The sequence below is a fragment of the Erpetoichthys calabaricus genome, chromosome 4, assembly GCF_900747795.2.
Source record: "Erpetoichthys calabaricus chromosome 4, fErpCal1.3, whole genome shotgun sequence".
NCBI classification, from domain to species: Eukaryota; Metazoa; Chordata; class Cladistia; order Polypteriformes; family Polypteridae; genus Erpetoichthys; species Erpetoichthys calabaricus.
Genome location: NC_041397.2, coordinates 36453102 through 36473003, shown reverse-complemented (window position 1 = coordinate 36473003; position 19902 = coordinate 36453102). Strand labels below are relative to the sequence as shown.

General features: G+C 39.4%; 1 protein-coding gene across 1 annotated transcript in view; it reads right to left on the bottom strand.

Annotated features, from left to right (window-relative positions):
* LOC114650928 (protocadherin Fat 4) overlaps positions 1-19902 on the bottom strand; it is a 163036-nt gene that overhangs the window by 43933 nt on the left and 99201 nt on the right. Inside the window, exons 12-13 of the mRNA XM_028800871.2 lie at positions 11856-12035; positions 9051-9175 (exon numbers count right to left, since the gene is read on the bottom strand). Of these exons, the coding sequence (XP_028656704.2) occupies positions 9051-9175; positions 11856-12035 (305 nt within the window). The remainder of the gene's footprint in view (positions 1-9050; positions 9176-11855; positions 12036-19902) is intronic.

Sequence of the window (19902 nt, the reverse complement as noted above, 5' to 3'; positions counted from 1 at the left end):
ACTACAACTCCTAGCATTTTCACCACCATGCTTCACTGTTGGTATGAGGTTCTCCTCCTGGAATGTTGTTTTTAGTTTGCGTCAAACATGCTTACTGTTACTGTGGCCAAAAACTCTTTGATTTGTCTGTCCAGAGCACACTGGTCCAGAAGGCCTGGACTCAGCCGAGATGTTCAATGGTAAACTGTAGTCTTGCTTGAGTGTTCTTTTTTAGACAACAAAGGTTTTTTCCTGGCATAACTCGCATGCAGTTCAAATTTGTGTAATCTCACTCTATTTGCAGATTTGAGCAGTTTGACACTAACATTTGCAAGAGTTACTTGCAGATCCCCCAGTGAAATTCTGGGGTTCTTGGAAAACTGCTTTTTATTATCAAACTATCAGCTCTTGGGATGAGTTTGCTGGGCCATCCAGTCCTAAACAAATTACCGGTTGTTTGAAATTTATATCACTTGTAGATGATTTTCCTTACAGTGGTATCATTGATTTCAAATAAAGACTTATAGGCATTCACTCTAAGTGTCTTAGAGAGCTCTTTTGGTCTTAGCATGATGACACAACACACATCAATAGCAAAGAGAACACCAGACCATCGATACGTGCAGTTTAAGTAAGGAAGGATCCAGCTGCATACTACCCAAAGAGGTTCTAATCATAGGCACTTAATCTGGAATAACTGACTCTAATTTTTGTGATCTGAAGTGATGGTAAATGTAGGGGTGGACTGACTTTTTCCATTTGCATTTTTGTTAACTTAGATCATGACAATGAATATACCATGTCAGCTTTATGTATCATTTGTTCAGGTATAAACCCTTTATCTGTAGGTACTGTTTGCATGAAGATCTACTGTTTGCTTGTTCACATACTGTATATTGAAAATATTAACAATTTCCATGGGGTGTAAACTTCAAAATCAAAAATAAATTACAATTCTAAAATACTTGGAAAAAGTAGTAAATATCAGAACCATTGTAAATCAAACTTGCTGTTTCTTGCTCAGAGTGTACAGCCGCAATGTAGTAAGTGGCAGGCTACAAAGGCAGAGAAAGATGAGTTAGAAGATAAAGTGTAAGTAAATAAACAATAAAACCAGAAAATCAATCTTAGCTTTCATGTAAACCAAAATGTACCCCAAAACTGAAGTTAGTAAAACAGTCATTAAACTGTTTTCTGAACATCTAACATAAAAACATATAAGCATTCTACGTGTATGCTTCTAAATGAAATCTTAATCTATATCCACACTACTATGTTCACAAAAGCAGATATTACTCTTCATTTTTGCCTTTTGTACACACTTTCGTCCACACTACCCCGGTATTTTTAATCTCTGACTTTTAAAAACACTCTCCAGAGCCATACATTTCAAAAATGGTGTGAACGGGTGAAAAAAACACAGCTTTGAAAGCTTTGAAAACACAGACTGTTATCATTATTACATGTCTTGTTTGAATAAAATTCAAAAGACTACAAAAATATTAAATAGACAACAAAACATACTTGAGTCAGGGATGAGACGCTCACTAGAACATAACACAATGCAAAAGACAGAAATAAATTTCACTGCTGTGTTCACTGCTGTTTTTCTATAAATAGTGCTGGTGACATTCTTTCAGCTGTATCATCAGATGGCCCCACCACCTAAGGCTCCACTGAAAGGGGACAGGGCAGAAAACAGAGAAAACTAATACATACAGTACTAACATAATACAAAATTGCAAATATAATTAATTGCAATGTAATTAATAAACAATATTATATTAAATAAAACACATAGAATACAATAAAACATACAGTGCATCCGGAAAGTATTCACAGTGCATCACTTTTTCCACGTTTTGTTATGTTACAGCCTTATTCCAAAGTGGACTAAATTCATTTTTTTCCTCAGAATTCTACACACAACACCCCATAATGACAACATGAAAAATGTTTACTTGAGATTTTTGCAAATTTATTAAAAATAAAAAAATTGAGAAAGCACATGTACATAAGTATTCACAGCCTTTGCCATGAAGCTCAAAATTGAGCTAAGGTGCATCCTGTTTCCCTGATCATCCTTGAGATGTTTTTGCAGCTTAATTGGAGTCCACCTGTGGTAAATTCAGTTGATTGGACATGATTTGGAAAGGCACACACCTGTCTATATAAGGTCACACAGTTGACAGTTCATGTCAGAGCACAAACCAAGCATGAAGTCAAAGGAATTGTCTGTAGACCTCTGAGACAGGATTGTCTCGAGGCACAAATCTGGGGAAGGTTACAGAAAATTTTCTGCTGCTTTGAAGGTCCCAATGAGCACAATGGCCTCCATCATCCGTAAGTGGAAGAAGTTGGAATCCACCAGGACTCTTCCTAGAGCTGGCCAGCCATCTAAACTGAGCGATCGGGGGAGAAGGGTCTTAGTCAGGGAGGTGACCAAGAACCCGATGGTCACTCTGTCAGAGCTCCAGATGTCCTCTGTGGAGAGAGGAGAACCTTCCAGAAGGACAACCATCTCTGCAGCAATTCACCAATCAGGCCTGTATGGTAGAGTGGCCAGACGGAAGCCACTCCTTAGTAAAAGACACATGGCAGCCCGCCTGAAGTTTGCCAAAAGGCACCTGAAAGACTCTCAGACCATGAGAAAGAAAATTCACTGGTCTGATGAGACAAAGATTGAACTCTTTGGTGTGAATGCCAGGCGTCACGTTTGGAGGAAACCAGGCACCGCTCATTACCAGGCCAATACTATCCCTACAGTGAAGCATGGTGGTGGCAGCATCATGCTGTGGGGATGTTTTTCAGCGGCAGGAACTGGGAGACTAGTCAGGATAAAGGGAAAGATGACTGCAGCAATGTACAGAGACATCCTGGATGAAAACCTGCTCCAGAGCACTCTTGACCTCAGACTGGGGCGACGGTTCATCTTTCAGCAGGACAACGACCCAAAGCTCACAGCCAAGATATCAAAGGAGTGGCTTCAGGACAACTCTGTGAATGTCCTTGAGTGGCCCAGCCAGAGCCCAGACTTGAATCCAATTGAACATCTCTGGAGAGATCTTAAAATGGCTGTGCACCGACGCTTCCTATCCAACCTGATGGAGCTTGAGAGGTGCTGCAAAGAGGAATGGGCGAAACTGGCCAAGGATAGGTGTGCCAAGCTTGTGGCATCATATTCAACAAGACTTGAGGCTTTAATTGCTGCCAAAGGTGCATCAACAAAGTATTGACTAAAGGCTGTGAATACTTATGTACATGGGATTTCTCAGTTTTTTTATTTTTAATAAATTTGCAACAACCTCAAGCTTTCACGTTGTTATTATGGGGTGTTGTGTGTAGAATTCTGAGGAAAAAAATGAATTTAATCCATTTTGGAATAAGGCTGTAACATAACAAAATGTGGAAAAAGTGATGCGGTGTGAATACTTTCCGGATGCACTGTAAATAAAAACAAAATATGCAAAATAATATCAAAAAAACAACAAAAAGACTAAACGCTTGAGCCAAGGGTTAAAGCCCTGACTGAACCTTGACATATCATTGTGTATTAAAATGAGTCACACTTTCTTAATGTGGAATATTTGTTTCAGGTTTTTCCTGAAATTCCTGTTTGTTTTGATTATGATTCATCTTCATCACTCTGGCAGTGACACCATCTCACTGCCATTATTTAGGTGTGGGTGCTTCCACTCTGTGGTCATGTTGTTTATGCCAGTGGTGTTCCATTGTCAGACATGTGATTGTCAGTACTGCATTGTGTGAAATCAGCTTACAATTGATACTTAAGGTGGTGGCATGCTAGTTCAGACATACAAATTCTTCAAATTTCTTTGAAATTTTGAACATCTTTCTAGTTACAGGTTTGATCCTTAGTCTTCGTGCTACCTTTGAATTTTTGATCTTGCTAACAAACTCATGTTAACCTTTTCACTCTCCATGTGTCTCTTTTCTTTTCTTCTTTCTTCTCTCAATTAATTTATACAGTTAGTTTTTTTCAGAACAAACCCTTTTCCATCTTGGCTACAATTTATACTGTTCTTCAGTCATGCTTGTGTGTTTTTTTCTCCCTTTTTATTTCTAAAATTAGGCAGAAGCTTAAGAGCTTCTATGAAGACTTAGAGCTAGGTTTGCCTGTTTGTATCTGCAATGTTTGATGTGCTCCCCAGTCCACCTAACCTTCATATGTGGGGCAGAGTAGAAAGCATATTCTGAGTAGATGCTGTCAGGCATGAGGAGAGGGAAGACACTGGTGGCACCATGATCAAGTCTTGAAGGTTGTGACGGTAGCCATCAGCAAGGGGATTGAGTGGAGCAAACAGGTTGTCCTTCTAAACAGGCAATCACCTTTATTAAATGCTGGTGAGCAGCTGAAACCGCTAGAAAAAAGAATTGCAGCAATCTTGGACTTTGCAAGAGACTGGAAGATGACAGTGGACCTGGAGGGAAAGCTGAAGTTCGCCCAACATATTGCAGTCACTACCTTGTGCCTAAATACTGTCCTTACCTCAAAATCGACAAAACAAGTTGTTCTGCTGGAGTTAACGGTCCCATGGGAAGATTGTAAGAATAAAGGACTGATCAAGAATTGTAGACAAGGCAGTCAGAGAGCAAGGTGCCTACTGGTAGAGGTAAAATGCAGGGGTTTCACAGGCCAATCCTTGGACAGAGTCTTTGGCCTGGTGGCCATCAAAGGAGAGCGGGGAAGAAGAGCCATCAACAGCAACACTGAAGTGTCCGGGAACGCCTATAGATGCTACTGGCTCAAGAAAGGAGAGCAACGAGAGTGAAGTAACCCATTTTTTATCTGGTCAAAAGCAGAGGCCCGTTCAACCTCAGCTAGGTCACCTGGAGGAAACTGCATGATGTTGAAAGACACAAAATACTCATGGAATCCAGGACCATCAACGAAAAATGCTGCCAGAAGCATCACAGGATGTAGTGTTTACTCAGTCTTCACCTGAGTTTTGTCCAATTCTCCAGATGACTTTTTCCAGATGTCAGTATTTTGCACCTTGATTTTGCCACAGGTTAGCAACTCTCTTGGGTCTGATGCTGCCACAATCCAGAAGAGACCTTTCTTATTGGACCCTAAGTGCATAGAGGTGTAGTGACTGAGGGAGGAATTCCCTAAATGACACTCCTCTTGACTCTTAGTGGGCCAGAAAGCAAAAAGTATTTGGAGAAAAACATAAAACCTGAACATAAATAGCTTACATAAAAAACTGAAGGCAATTTTGTTTTATAATTTTTTATTTAGGTTTTTACTGTATGTTGAAATTATGAGGCAAACACAAGAAATTTAATGAAGTGTTTGTTTACTCTTTAATTTTCTAGTTCCTCTAACCTTACTCACAGGAGCTCACTAGTATCTAATATCATCTGTAGTGATGCTGGGATATGCAAACACGGTCTCTCTTTGGACTGTATGTAAAACACTTCTCTGTTGGTATTCTTTCAGATTCGTCAATGCACACAAACAGATTTTATCAACTCCAAAGCCAACAAGAGAAGGCTTTGTGTGAGGTGAATTAGGGAAGACCATAGAAAATGAATTTTGGGTAGCAGTAAAGAGGTTCTGTAAAATATAAGACAACCTTGGACATCACCAAGTGATATTTTTGAGGGATGGAAGGAGCACATTATGGAACTCCTAAACTTGGTGGATATGCCTTCATGAGGAGTGAGACAAAACTGTGAGCATTCAATAAGACTGAGTCCATTTCTATAGGTGGGGTCACAGATCAAAAATCCCCATAGTGATAAATGAAGCAAGGCTAGAACTGTTGACCACACAAGACACTTAGGTGTTTTAGTTAATACTCTTCTTCAGTGTTATATGAAAGGTAGGACAGTACCTGGAGACCAGTAAAGAGATTTGATGGCCACAGTTCTTAACAAGTTAGAAAATGTACGCATGGCATAACATTCAGGTTCATTCGAGGACTGTGCACACACTGTAGCCGTCCATTGACTCAGTTCAGTAAGCCAGTTTAGTACCTTCTCATTACATTTCAAGGTTGCAAGGGTCAATGATGGGGCACAAGGCTGAGAACATGTCTGGACAGGACTCTAGTCCATCACAAGGAACACTCTCATTCACAGAACCACACAAACACACACCCACACCATATTCACACACAGTGACAATTTGCAATTAGTAACTAACAAAACCAAGAAAAAAAAACTTTTGAAATGAATTATTTCTTGGCATATCTGGCTATAGTAAATTTCAGTGGGACGTTCAAAGCTATTCATTTATGATATATGTTGAGGAATAACAGAAGTGAAAGGCAAGTTTTCTTACAGTGAACGACAATTTACAGGTAACATGTGAATGAGGTGCCGTGATAGTAAATAATAGCACGTCACAAACTGGGACACTTGTGTAACATGTATTCATCCTCATTTGTTTAATACCTGCTATAACTTATTAACAAATTAACAAATACGATTCCACACAGTGGTTCATGTGGAAAAAATAAACAACAGTACTCTCTGTATTTGTGTGCTTCTTGGTAGTCATCATGATGCTGTTCAAATTTAATACTAGTTATTAATCAAGATTTTCCCGATTGAAATTTAGGACTGTGCTATTACACATTTTACATCAAGGGGGAGGAGGATGGGGTGGTATGAGGGAGTCCCCCTTGAAGTTTTGTATAAGGTGAGGATATTTGTTTTCGGAAGAGAGACTATTAAAACCGGGATATATTGGTATTCTTCAGGTATTTATTAGGATGTATAACCTGAAATTGGCAATGTCCCTGTCATGTCTGGTCACCCTAGTAAATTATACTGCCGGTGAAATAGTGAATCATTATAAACTGTAGATAATGGAACTGTGAGGTTTAGTGAAGGATAAACAGTTTTAACTAAATTAAATTATATGAGGGTTGTGTTTTTTTCAACTTTGGAAATCCCAAAATAATTTGTTGGAACCTCCAGACATAAGGAATATTATCTTTTCTTTGTACAAACAACTCTTGCAAAGAGCTAATGAGGGGGTCATACAATCAATAAAACCCTTTTCAAAGGGTCCATCATCTAACAAATGAATTATTCATATATATATATATATATATATATATAGATTCTCTCATCCCGCTAAGTATCATAGTTCGCTTGTGGTACCGATTTATTTGCACAAATCCAAAAGAACGGATGTGGGCTGAGGGGAGGGGGTGGTCTTAGGTCAGTATGGATGGGTGGGGGTTGGGAGGAGTATTGGTCGTAAATTTTAATTATCATGAACATGTTCTTCTTAAGTTTGTATATGCTAGGTTTATGTCCAAATGTCTTTTAATGGCGTTTTCGTTTGATAGCCAAGATTCAGCCAGCTCTCTGGCACTTTTAGTACTGGCCTTAAATCTTACTTGTGTATTGTCCCAGTTGAATGTATGTCCGGTTGATTTTGTATGTGTATAGATCAGTGATCGTGAGTTCTTCCCACTCACACACTGACCTAAGACCACCCCCTCCACCACTTAATTTTGCTATATATTGCCTTTGATTCTTGTATGTCTAAGCTTTACCCTCTGATGACGGCTCCTGGCAGGAGCTGAAAGCTCAGGAATAAAAACTACTTTATGATACGTGATTCATCTTCTCCCTTTGTGGATCTCCAGCTGCAAATATGCAAATCATATCACAGACCTTCACTTCCATATATATATATTGTGGCAGGACGCTAGGGGCTGTGCCCAGCCGGGATGCCTAAAAGGACCGAGAGAGGGACTATGCCTCTCCTGGACCATGAGAGGGCAGCCGCCCTGGTTTGTATGGGGGCCACGGGAGTTGAGCATGGAAGGTCAACCCTATAGGGGCCTGTGGCCACATTCAGAGAGTGCCTGGATGAGTAAGGAGCCCTGGACGTCAACACTTCCACCCCACCTGGAGGTTCTGGCAGAAGAAATACCAGGGACACCCGGAGTGCTTCTGGGTGCTCAAACGGCACTTCCGCCACACAGGAAGTGCTGCAGGAAGCTCATCAAGAGGCACCTGAAGCACGTCAGGGTGGAAATAAAAGGGGCTGCCTCCCTCCAGTTGTGAGCCGGAGTCGGGTGGAAGAGGACAAAGCTCGGAGGAGAAGAGTGGAGGCGGTGAAGGAAGGCTGGATCATTGAAAGGCCTGGACTTGAGGATGATTGGTGGAAGGACACTGGGATGTGTGCAGGACTTTACTAGTTGTAAATATTGTAAATAAAGGCATATATTTGGAACTGTTGGTGTCTGTGTCCTGGCTGGTCTTCCACAATATACTGTATATTTTATATATATATACACACACATTATATATATATACACACACATTGTAGAGTTTCAGCCCCTGTACACAGACAGACAGAAACCAATTGTCTAAAAAAACATAAACGTTTAATTATACTCACTGTAATATACAATTAGCTTTATCGCTCACAGTCCCTTCTTCTCCTCTCTTCTCACAAGTCTACTGTCACGTCTACTCCTCCACTCGCAAATTCCATCCTCTTCCACCCAACTCCAGCTTGACTAATGGAGTGAGGCGGAACCTTTTATAATGCCCTGAATGTTCTCCAGGTGTTTCGCAATGGCCTTCCTGTGCTGCATGAGCACCGGGAAGCACTCCGGGTGTGCCTGGAATTTTTTCCGCCAGCACTTCCAAGTGTGGTGGAAATGCTGCAATCCAGGGCTCCACAATCCTCTGGGTGCCCCCTCGTGGTGGCCACGGGCCCCAACAAGGTTGAGCTTTTAAGCTCCAATCCTGTGGCCCCAATGCAGACCAGGGCAGCTGCCCTCTTGTGGTCCAGGGGAAGTGTTGTCCCTCTCCTGGCCCTTCCAGGTGTCCTGGCTGGGCAGGATCCCCAGGTGTCCGCCACCACAACATATATATATATATTTGTACATATATATATATATATATATAGTGTATATATATATAGTGTATATATTTGTACATGTATATATATATATATATATATATATATATATATATATATATATATATACAGTTTAGAAATAATACAAAGTGGACTATTGAAGGATTCCCTCACCCAAGCCAATATAAAATACACTGTAAACAGAACTTACTGGTGCCACAGTCCACTCCAGTAAAGTCTTTAGGACATTGACAAAGATGGAAAGACCACAAGTCCACGCAGGTAGCTCCGTTTAGGCAGACACCACTCTTACAGTCCCAACCAATGCGAGAACACCTGTAAAAAACAGTGTTGGTTAAATGCGCTGCACAAACAAAATCATCAAATGTAAAAGGAATATTTAATTTGTTTGGCATGGGCATGTTGCATTTTGATTGTTAATGTTTTGGATGAGACCTCATTAAGATACACAGAAGTTCTAATTTACAGGAAACTTTAAGCCACAGGTTTCATAGCACCGCTATTCTAAGTGTGCTAAGGGTGAAGTTGACAGCGTAAAATGGCTCATCTTTATGATAACAAAAAGAGTTACTTCCTCAGTTATCATGTTTATTTTCCCTTAACTGAATGTGAACAAGTACTTTCATCAGAATTATTAATCATTTCCAGAAATAGATTCTTATTGTACAAAGCATTAAGCTGAAAGTAATGTTTAGTGAATTACATTTAATAACATATTTCAATTGCTTTCTAAATTTGCTTATATCTTCATTAAAAGGCAAGGTCAGAGGGTTCTGTATGCTGGTCAGTGAGGATAGAACATGGTTTTGAGTTTAGGCGTGTGACGCCATGTTGTTAACAAATTGCTGTGCTGATCTGGTGCTTTAAAGGCCACAAAGGGGTCAGGACTACAGGAAAACTGCAAACTAGTTGAGCCAGAGCAGAACCTAAAGTGTCCTCCCTGAAGATTAAAAAGGGACCTGGTTGTCCCAAAAGTTATTCTCAGTTATAGTTGAAAGTGAGCCTGGACTCATCAGAAAAACAAGTTGAGAGGTAAAGAGAGAGAAAGGGGCAAAAGACAGGCAAGAAGGACCAAAGTATTTGCTATCACCATTAGGTGATGAGCTGTGCTACCAAAGAGGATGATGAAGTCTTGTATTCCTGGTAATTATTCCAGCAGTGGAGAACCAAGAGATAGACAGACTTGAAAGGTACTATATATGATAGATACAGTTACAGTATATATGAAAGGGACTGTAATGGTCAGAGGGAGTTCAAGGGGAACGGTGGTGGGCGGTGAATCCCAGAATGGCACCTTGCTAATGAGACAAAACTGGATGTGCTTCCAAGGTGTGGCTTATAAAGGGCTCCCTAATCTCCACTAGAAAACTTGCAGCTGTGAGTGTAGCTGAAATAAGAGCTCTCCGGGAGAGTCAGATGTAGGATGCAGAATATTAGTTGGGGTTGGCAAACCCTGACAATAGATTGATTTCAGTGGAGACACTCTTGTTTAGTCAGGCACACAAGGGGTATAGTTGTGTGTGAATGACTTCTTATGTTTCCATGTATTATGATGGCTATTCTTTATTAATTTTTTATTAGTTCCTCTGAGCCCACTTTGCTGTTCTTTATAATCATTTCCAGGTTTTTGGGGAACATAATTCATTTCTGACATGGCTTTCTTTTAATAATGTAGTTATTCATTTTTCTCACTCTTTTTCGAAGGCTTGTTGATTTTAAGGCACAGTACCATTTTGTGAGTCGTTTTGCACAGTTGTGTGGTTGGTAGCCTCAGAGATTACAGAACCTAACCTCATTGATGGGATGAGTTAAAAGGTCACCTGTGATGACCTTTCCATATCCAAGTTTGTGGATACTCAAAGAAATCAACAACTTTTGTGTGCACATTACTTTTGCTATCCTGATTTCATAGGTCTTGTCTTTTGCTTTGATTTTCCTCTTCAGGATTCTTGCCTAATGATTTAGCTTGAAAGATAGAATTGATTTTCTGCGTTCATCATACGCTTCCTCGCCACATCCTTTTGAACCCTGGTAACCTTCTATGTGAGGATTAACGTCTTGTTGATGTCCTTTTATTTTAGCCTCTTGTTTGCGTCATGTTGATCGAATAAATATTCCATATCTTGTAACTCTGATTATTACTCTACCCAGGGAACTACTTACGAGTTTCAACACATAAATAAACAAATAGGAACAATGTAATATAGAACAGATAGATACTGTACTTTTTAGTATAGATAGATAGATAGATAGATAGATAGATAGATAGATAGATAGATAGATAGATAGATAGATAGATAGATAGATAGATAGATAGATAGATAGATAGATAGATAGATAGATAGATAGATAAAACATTATTTGTCCCCAGGTGGAAATAAATAATATAGAAAAGCTTGACATATTTAATTCTTTGTACTTTGGTTTCATTGCTCCATTTTGTTACAAATAACACAAGAAGATTGAGCACAAAAATGTTTCAGTAATGGCAAAAGCATTACAAAAGGATGCAATACCAAATATCAGCCATTTCTATTTAGGAAGCTAATTAAATTAATACATCTCCAACTATGGGTTAGTCAGATGGTTATATTTCAGCTTCTTATAAAAGTGTTTTACATTTCATCACTATTAAAATGTCTGCATATCTAGCCACACTCTAACTTACAGTAGATAAAAATCCACATCTCACACATTATATATCTAGCAGACAAGAACTAAGACAACATTGCTCTGTAACCATTTCAGAGAGTATTAGGGCTCAGTAGTGGTAAACACTAAGCAGCACATTGCTTGTTCTATTTTTAACTAATGAGACAGTAACACATTTAATAGAGCTAATATTCTTCTTTAGAAATCCGAAGGGTAATTGACTTAACTAATCAACAGAGAACCTCGGAGCAAACAGAGAGGTTTTGAATTTTCTAGTCAAATCCAATTGGAGTGTATACATAGAAACAGAATAATGGCATTCATTTGTAACAATGTCTTATACCTGTCATGGATATTGCGATATGTCAGTGCTTGTGAAGGCTCCAGAGGAATCCCATTCAGTCTCATATTTTTTACGCATCCAATAAAGTCATTGCTTCTCACTTGTCCTGGCCGGCTGAGAATTGAATCAATAGACTTAATTCCGCCAAACACCATGTTATTGGAACCCACATCCAGAGTCCTAAGGGAGACAAATGAACAATGGACATCAATAAGCTAATGCACTCACCATTTTTTTTTCTTGTCAATAGTCGTCTGTGCTTCAAACACATTAGCTTTAAATAAACTCAGCAATCTTTCTTCCTAATGTAAAAATAAAGTGGGTCCTATTGTTTTTGTCAAAAATGCACCAAAGGTTGTATGAAAAAATGATCACTAGAAATAAAGCAAGACTTAGCAAATAAGCAATAAATACAAACCTTAATCTATGTACAAAGGTTACAAATTAGAGGACTTTATATGTTTACCATGCCACTTTCCTTACTAATGCTTCATATTTGGTGCCAGTTATTTTTTAACAAAGTAAGTTGCACATTAGGCAAGCCAGTGTTTTTAAAATGCGATCAGGTTTGCTTTTAACTGTATGTAATAATTGACCAAAAGTAAGATCGGATAACTATTGTAGTAAAATATTTGAAACAACTGGAAAGAACTCTTATCTTAGTATTAAAAAAATATGCATTTAGTTTTGACTATACCTGTTTTGCTCTAATCTATCTATCTATCTATCTATCTATCTATCTATCTATCTATCTATCTATCTATCTATCTATCTATCTATCTATCTATCTATCTATCTATCTATCGATCATAAGTTAATCATTCTAAGAAATTAGCTGTCCTTATTTTATAATCTGATATATTTAAATTTATCTGCTTCTCACATTAAGAGGCATTCAGTGTGTCAGTACAATACTGGGACTCATCTGTCTTGGCAATTAACACTTTTATAACCAGAAAAAGCGGTTTTGAAAGATGACGTGAGATGAAATACGATAACCAGAAACTTATGACATGTGGTGTATCATTTTAGACTATTTAAAGGTCAGGGAGTACGAATATGATGTGATTTTGATTTTTGATCCTTAACTAGGGATCTATGGACCTCTGTCTAGGATGAAAAATGACACATTTCTATTATAATCAAGAATATTTAGATTTTAGACATGTCAATCGAAGCACACATTTTAATATTGCTACTATTCTTGTTTAGTATGTCCTGCTACCATATGAAGAACATCATAAAATTTCTTATTAACACCCTGAATTAGGGTGGTTTAGGCTAATTCAGACATCTTAATGTTATGTTTATTCTATGACAACTTTCTGGGGGGTTTATTAGATATATTGGTAAACAGATTATATTACAACCTTCCTTTGGTCTTGTTTTCAGTGAACACATTTATTGATTGGCTATGCGTGCACTAATGTGGATTGTATGAATGAATGTTTTACACAGATTACAAAATTGATATTGTAAACATTAGCCTGTGTGTGCGTGTGTGTGTGTGTGTGTCTGCTTGTGTGTGTGTGTTCACCCTGCAAAGTACTAATGCTCTATCCAGGTGTTGTTTCTGTCTTGTACTCGATGATTGCTGGGATAGGCTCCAGCTGCCACACAACTTTGCCCTGGATAAAAGGATTAAAAAAATGGGAGGTTGGATGGATGGATGAATGGAAGTGTAGTCAAATTTAAATCTTGTACCCACGTGGTGGACTTTTTCCTAAGTAAGACTGGTTTAAAGCTCTATGGACATGACCAAGATGAATTTTGCTTTAATGAGCTCTTTTGATGTTGTGAAAAGAACTTGAGACAACACGCTTATAAAGGTTTGGGGTGTGAGCCCCGTGTACTGTTAGGTTCAGAATAGCCTTTCCTGGCTTATGCATTCACCAAAATAATGAATCATACAGCAGACAAATTGCAATGCATGAGAGACGTTTATATAATGAGACTGTCAGGAAATTGAATACAGAGGGAATGCTGGGACTGCGGTGGGTTGGCACCCTGCCTAGGACTGGTTCCTGCCTTGTGCACTGTGTTGGCTGGGATTGGCTCCAGCAGACCCCCGTGACCCTGTGTTTGGATTCAGCGGGTTGGAAAATGGATGGATGGATGGGAATGCTGGGAAGAAGGTCAAGCGGACATAGTGTGGAATGTTGAGGCTGGAAGAGCAGTTGTCAGGTAAGGTCGGAAGTGATGAGTTTAATGGGTGAATGGAATCGTCTGCCAGTCTTCTCACGGTACATTTTATTCTTCCCCTTTTCTGTTGAACGAGGGAGAGAGAGAGATGTTAGTGCCTTGTACAAAACCCACTGTTATCCCGCGTCGTTGAGCCTGTTAGCTGCTCCCCAAGCGCATGTGTGTGACAATGTTCTTAAATGAAATGGGTCCAAATTATATGTTTTGTGTTGCTCTTCTAAGAAAGAAAATGAAATTTATCTATAAGAGATTATTATAAACAAAGCACAAAAGTAATGCATGTATATACTGTTAATAACTGGTTTCTGTTTCTTACTTTTAATAAATTTGCAATCCTTTCTGAAAATATGTCTTCAGTTTGTGATTATGGGTTATTGTATGTAGACTGATGGGCCAAAACTCCCAATTTATCCATTTAAATCTACAACACAATAAAGTGTGCAGATATTGAAGGGGTCTGAATACTTTCTGAATCTACTGTATGTCATATTCAAAATAAATTACCAAATTTTTTACGACGTTTCCCTCTGGTGCTGGCATACCATTTACTAACAAGTCCATCCATCCATCCATTTCCCAACCCGCTGAATCCGAACACAGGGTCACGGGGGTCTGCTGGAGCCAATCCCAGCCAACACAGGGCACAAGGCAGGGAATCAATCCCGGGCAGGGTGCCAACCCACTGCAGGACACACACAAACACCAAGCACACACTAGGGCCAATTTAGAATCGCCAATCCACCTAACCTGCATGTCTTTGGACTGTGGGAGGAAACCGGAGCGCCCGGAGGAAACCCACGCAGACACGGGGAGAACATGCAAACTCCACGCAGGGAGGACCCGGGAAGTGAACCCAGGTCCCCAGGTCTCTCAACTGCGAGGCAGCAGCGCTACCCACTGCGCCACCGTGCCGCCCTACTAACAAGTCATATTGAACTAATCTGTTAATCAAAGCTTACATTAAATATACTTAATGTCAAATAAATGTTTCAATTAGTAGTCACATATTATGATGTACTATACAACAATGTATTACCCAGTGGCACAGTGGGTAGTGCTGCAGTCTCATGGATATCCTGGCGACAGATTCAAATCTGACAACAATGCGCTGTGCGTGGAGTTTCTCCTTTAGCCGGTTAGTATTGTTTTTCTCTTCCTTCCTAGGTTTCTTACCCACAGGCCAAAATGCCCTTTCTATACTGATTGGTAATTCAAAATTGGTCTTGAATGATTATGGGTGTGCAAAATAAGAATACTATGTTAACATCAGAAGTGATGAACAAAACAATCTGAATTCACAGCAAAGCTCAGAGCTTTGCATCGCAGCTAAATTTGTTAAAAAAATATGGTTTGTGACCAGTAAAATATATGTGATTGAAACAGTAATTAAGGTGTTTAGTTCCTGTCTGAAAGTGTTTTTCTACCTTAATTCTGTATGTACAGTATCATCTTGTCATTTATTTTTTAAATGAAGTTATCTACTGAAAAAAATATACAAAAAAAAATCACTGGGCTCATTTCTTGTCATATGTTGACATTTAGATGAGCCATAAGATGCGTGTCGTGGTTGTTCTGGTGGTACAATGCCTGCTTTGCCAATTATTAAAACAAGAATGGGCCATCCACTAAATCCTATCCTGTATCCACTTAATTCCTCCAAAATATCATGTCTAGTTTTAAAGGTCCCTAAAGTTCTACTGTCTACCACACTTACTTAATAACTTATAGTGTCTATGGCTCTCTGTGTAATGAGAAGCTTCCTAATGTTTGTGTGAAGTTTACTCTTGACAAGTTTCCAACTGTGTCCCCCGTTTTCTTGATGAACTCATTTTATTATGACGGCACTCTTGGCAATCATTATTCTATAGATTTGTCAGGGACAGAAACGATACTCGGATACTTACAGCCTCACAGAACTTGCTGTGTGGATGTGCTCGCCCTGTTCTGAAGGAATCAAGAAATAGCAAAGAGTGGTTGCTAAGTAATGGTAGGGAGAGAGAGGCTTTCCTATATGTTCTCAGTGGCGCATGTTAGTGTGTCTTTGTATCAAAATTATGCAGTGACGTGAATGAGCACCATAAAATATCGCTGATTTGACTCAGGTTACCTGAGTTACACAGTTGCCAAAAAAATGCATGTCAATACACAAGTGTCAACAAGGCTTTAGGGAGCAATATCTCTCTTTTCCATACCAAATAATACATGAAAAACCTCAAAAAAAACTCTTAAGTGAGTTTCACATTTTGTGATTGCGAAATATGTATGCAACACTGCATTTATTTGAAACAAAACTTGGCTATTTTGCTCATCAATTTGCAAAAGCACACCTATTCACATCAAAACAAATCACTGTACTAGCAGAAAAAACTGGCCAGTGATCCGCCTGTTCGTGGTATCGTCTTTGAAATATATAGCATTCTGAATGTCACTTGCTCAATTTATGGGTAGCCATGGGTTGGTTAGGGATTGTCCCAATAGCACTGGGCACAAAACAGGAAACAGGCCTAGACAGGGTATGAGTCCATTGCAGGCCTATTCACATTCACATCCCACTCGAGGCCAAACTGTCAACTAGCTTAACCAGCATATCTTTGGGGTTGTGTGAAGAAAACCAGAGTTGGCAGTGGATAACCCACTCAGATATGAGGAAAACATGCAAACACCACACCTTACCAGATAACTCATTATTATCACTCTGTGATAATGACTTTGTGATGAGGAAAGTGTGTCCAGAAAAAGAATACAGTAATCCCTCCTCCATTGCGGGGGTTGCGTTCCAGAGCTACCCGCGAAATAAGAAAATCCGCGAAGTAGAAACCATATGTTTATATGGTTATTTTTATATTGTCATGCTTGGGTCACAGATTTGCGCAGAAACACAGGAGGTTGTAGAGAGACAGGAACGTTATTCAAACACTGCAAACAAACATTTGTCTCTTTTTCAAAAGTTTAAACTGTGCTCCATGACAAGACAGAGATGACAGTTCCGTCTCACAATTAAAAGAATGCAAACATATCTTCCTCTTCAAAGGAATGCGCGTCAGGAGAGAGAGGAAAGCAAACAAATCAATAGGGCTGTTTGGCTTTTAAGTATGCGAAGCACCGCCGGTACAAAGCTGTTGAAGGCGGCAGCTCACACCCCCTCCGTCAGGAGCAGACAAAGAGAGAGAGAGAGAAAAACAAAGTCAAAAATCAATACGTGCCCTTTGAGCTTTTAAGTATGCGAAGCACCGTGCAGCATGTTGCTTCACGAAGCAGCTGCACACAGAAGGTAGCAACGTGAAAATAATCTTTCAGCATTTTTAGATGAGCGTCCGTATCGTCTAGGTGTGCGAACAGCCCCCCTGCTCACACCCCCTACGTCAGGATCAGAGAAAGTCAGCGCAAGAGAGAGAGAGAGAAAGTAAGTTGGGTAGCTTCTCTGCCATCTGCCAATAGCGTCCCTTGTATGAAATCAACTGGGCAAATCAACTGAGGAAGCATGTACCAGAAATTAAAAGACCCATTGTCCTCAGAAATCCGCGAACCAGCAAAAAATCCGCGATATATATTTAAATATGCTTACATATAAAATCCGCGATAGAGTGAAGCCGCGAAAGGCGAAGCGCGATATAGCGAGGGATCACTGTACACAAATTAATTTATTAATTTTGCTATCACATTTGCCAAACATGACCTTTAAAACTATGCTGTTTATAACAATAAGAAATAATATTAATTAGCCTCTGACAATACTGATGTGCAGTAGTTAAAATAGTCCGACTAACAAATCCTAGGTTTGAGACCTACAGTTGGTTGTTGTTTGTGAGGAGTTTGGCATCTTCTCCCCAAGTCTACATGTGTTTTTCTCAGGGAATTAATTTTTTTTCTTCCACTTATCTCCCACTAACTATGCTGCTTAGATTAATTGGTGATTCTAAACTGGACTGGTATAAGTTTGAAGGTGGGTGTATTGTTGAGTGGGCCCTGTGATGGACCACCATCTTGTCCAGAGATGGTCGTTCATTGCACCTAATGCTGTTGAGGCAGGCAGCAGAGACCCTTCATTGAAATTATAACTGAGAATGTTATGTTTTCTTGGTAAAATATTTAAAACACAACCTCATTTCCATTTGAACATGTCTCCCAAGAACTGAGGACAGCAACGTTTGTCTCCCAAGATTTCCAAATAGTAAAAAGAAAAATGACCTTTCACACATGTAATCCTCCACCCTCCCCCATCTGTGTGAATTTCCCCTTGGGATTAATAAAGTATCTATCTATCTATCTATCTATCTATCTATCTATCTATCTATCTATCTATCTATCTATCTATCTATCTATCTATCTATCTATCTATCTATCTGTTGTCATATAAAAGTTGGCCCTATCGACCCAAACTGTAACGAAAAGAAAATAATTGTGCTGTATGAATCCATTTCTAAATCAAACCATTCATTCTTTAGTGTACCATGGCCATGTAGCACAAAGAGTTGACTGTGGCTTTAATGCTCTTCTTTGCATGGGTTTCCTCAGGAGTCCCAAATTTCCTTTAAAAATCCAAAGAAGTGCTTTTAGATTGACCAGCATATTTAAATATTTCTGTGAGGTTGCTAGGATCGGCTGTGGGTCAGTGCAAATCTGCCTTGAATAAAGTCACCTCAGAACAGTCACGATAAACACTCGTTTATCACTAACCTTTTTATTAATCATTATGGATGTCAAACACATCATACTCTACATTTTAAAGAATGCTAACCTGAACTGGTAATATGACCTCTTCAGATTTAGTGCATCTGTGTGAACATTGTTTAACGTTTAGCCCAGGATTAATGAATATATAGCTTTTGCCGTGGACTTGAAGTTGCTAGGGTAAGCTGTGGCAAGCTGAGAAAAAACAAGAAATAAGATATTTAGGGGAAAATATCACAACAGTAGTTTAAATTGGTGTCTTGAAAACTAAGCCTAATCATTGAATGTGTGATAATGCAGGGTTGCATTTTTGTTTATTTAATTTCATTTTTAAAGTGAGTCATGAGATGTTTGCAAAAAAAAAAACCTTCAGGTCTCACTTGAAATTGCTTTCATTTCATCCTTTCCAGGTAAATTTCTACTTTTTCTACACTCCTCTGTGCCTGACAACATGAGACTCCTTTTGCTGCCTTTGGTAGGCCCCTTAGATGAAGGGTACCTCTGCTGTGTACAGCAGGCTCAGCTCCTAACAGTGAGAAATACATTTGGAACATTGCAGGTTAAGGTTTAGGTGTTAGTTTAGGCAAGTGCGTCTGGCTAATGCAAATGTCATATTAAATATTCTATACAGCTTGCTCATGACTAAACAAAAAAAAAATTAAGGCATATACTCATATTCACCATTGCATGTTTGGTCTGTGTCAGCCTGCATTTCTCGGAGTTTACTTTAGTTTTCCTTCCATGTCCCCATGATATGCAGGTATATTTTGTTGGGGTTGTTGGGAGAGTCGGGGGGAAAATGGGAACTAGAGGGGCAATATCCATTCTGGATGGGTTATCCTTACTTTGCCATGAGGTCCTGGACTATATTGAACTGTATGAAAGCAAAAATACCCCAGGCGATTAGTGGGCAGCAGCAGCTGCATTACACCCACTGCCAGTCCCCGAAGAGGCTCTTGGGAACTGTAGTATTTGTCTCTGAGGGAACAGAGGTGATCCAGATGTGCTTCCCAGTAGACTGGACTGACACCAGAAGTGCTTAGGACCTCCTCCACCTCTACCTCCTCAGTCAGGTAAGCATGAAGTCAGGAATAGAGCAAAAGCAGGGCTTGTCTGATTGGAGGCAAAGGACGTTAGTGGATAAAAGAAAATCTGGGGCTAGAAAGGAACAGGC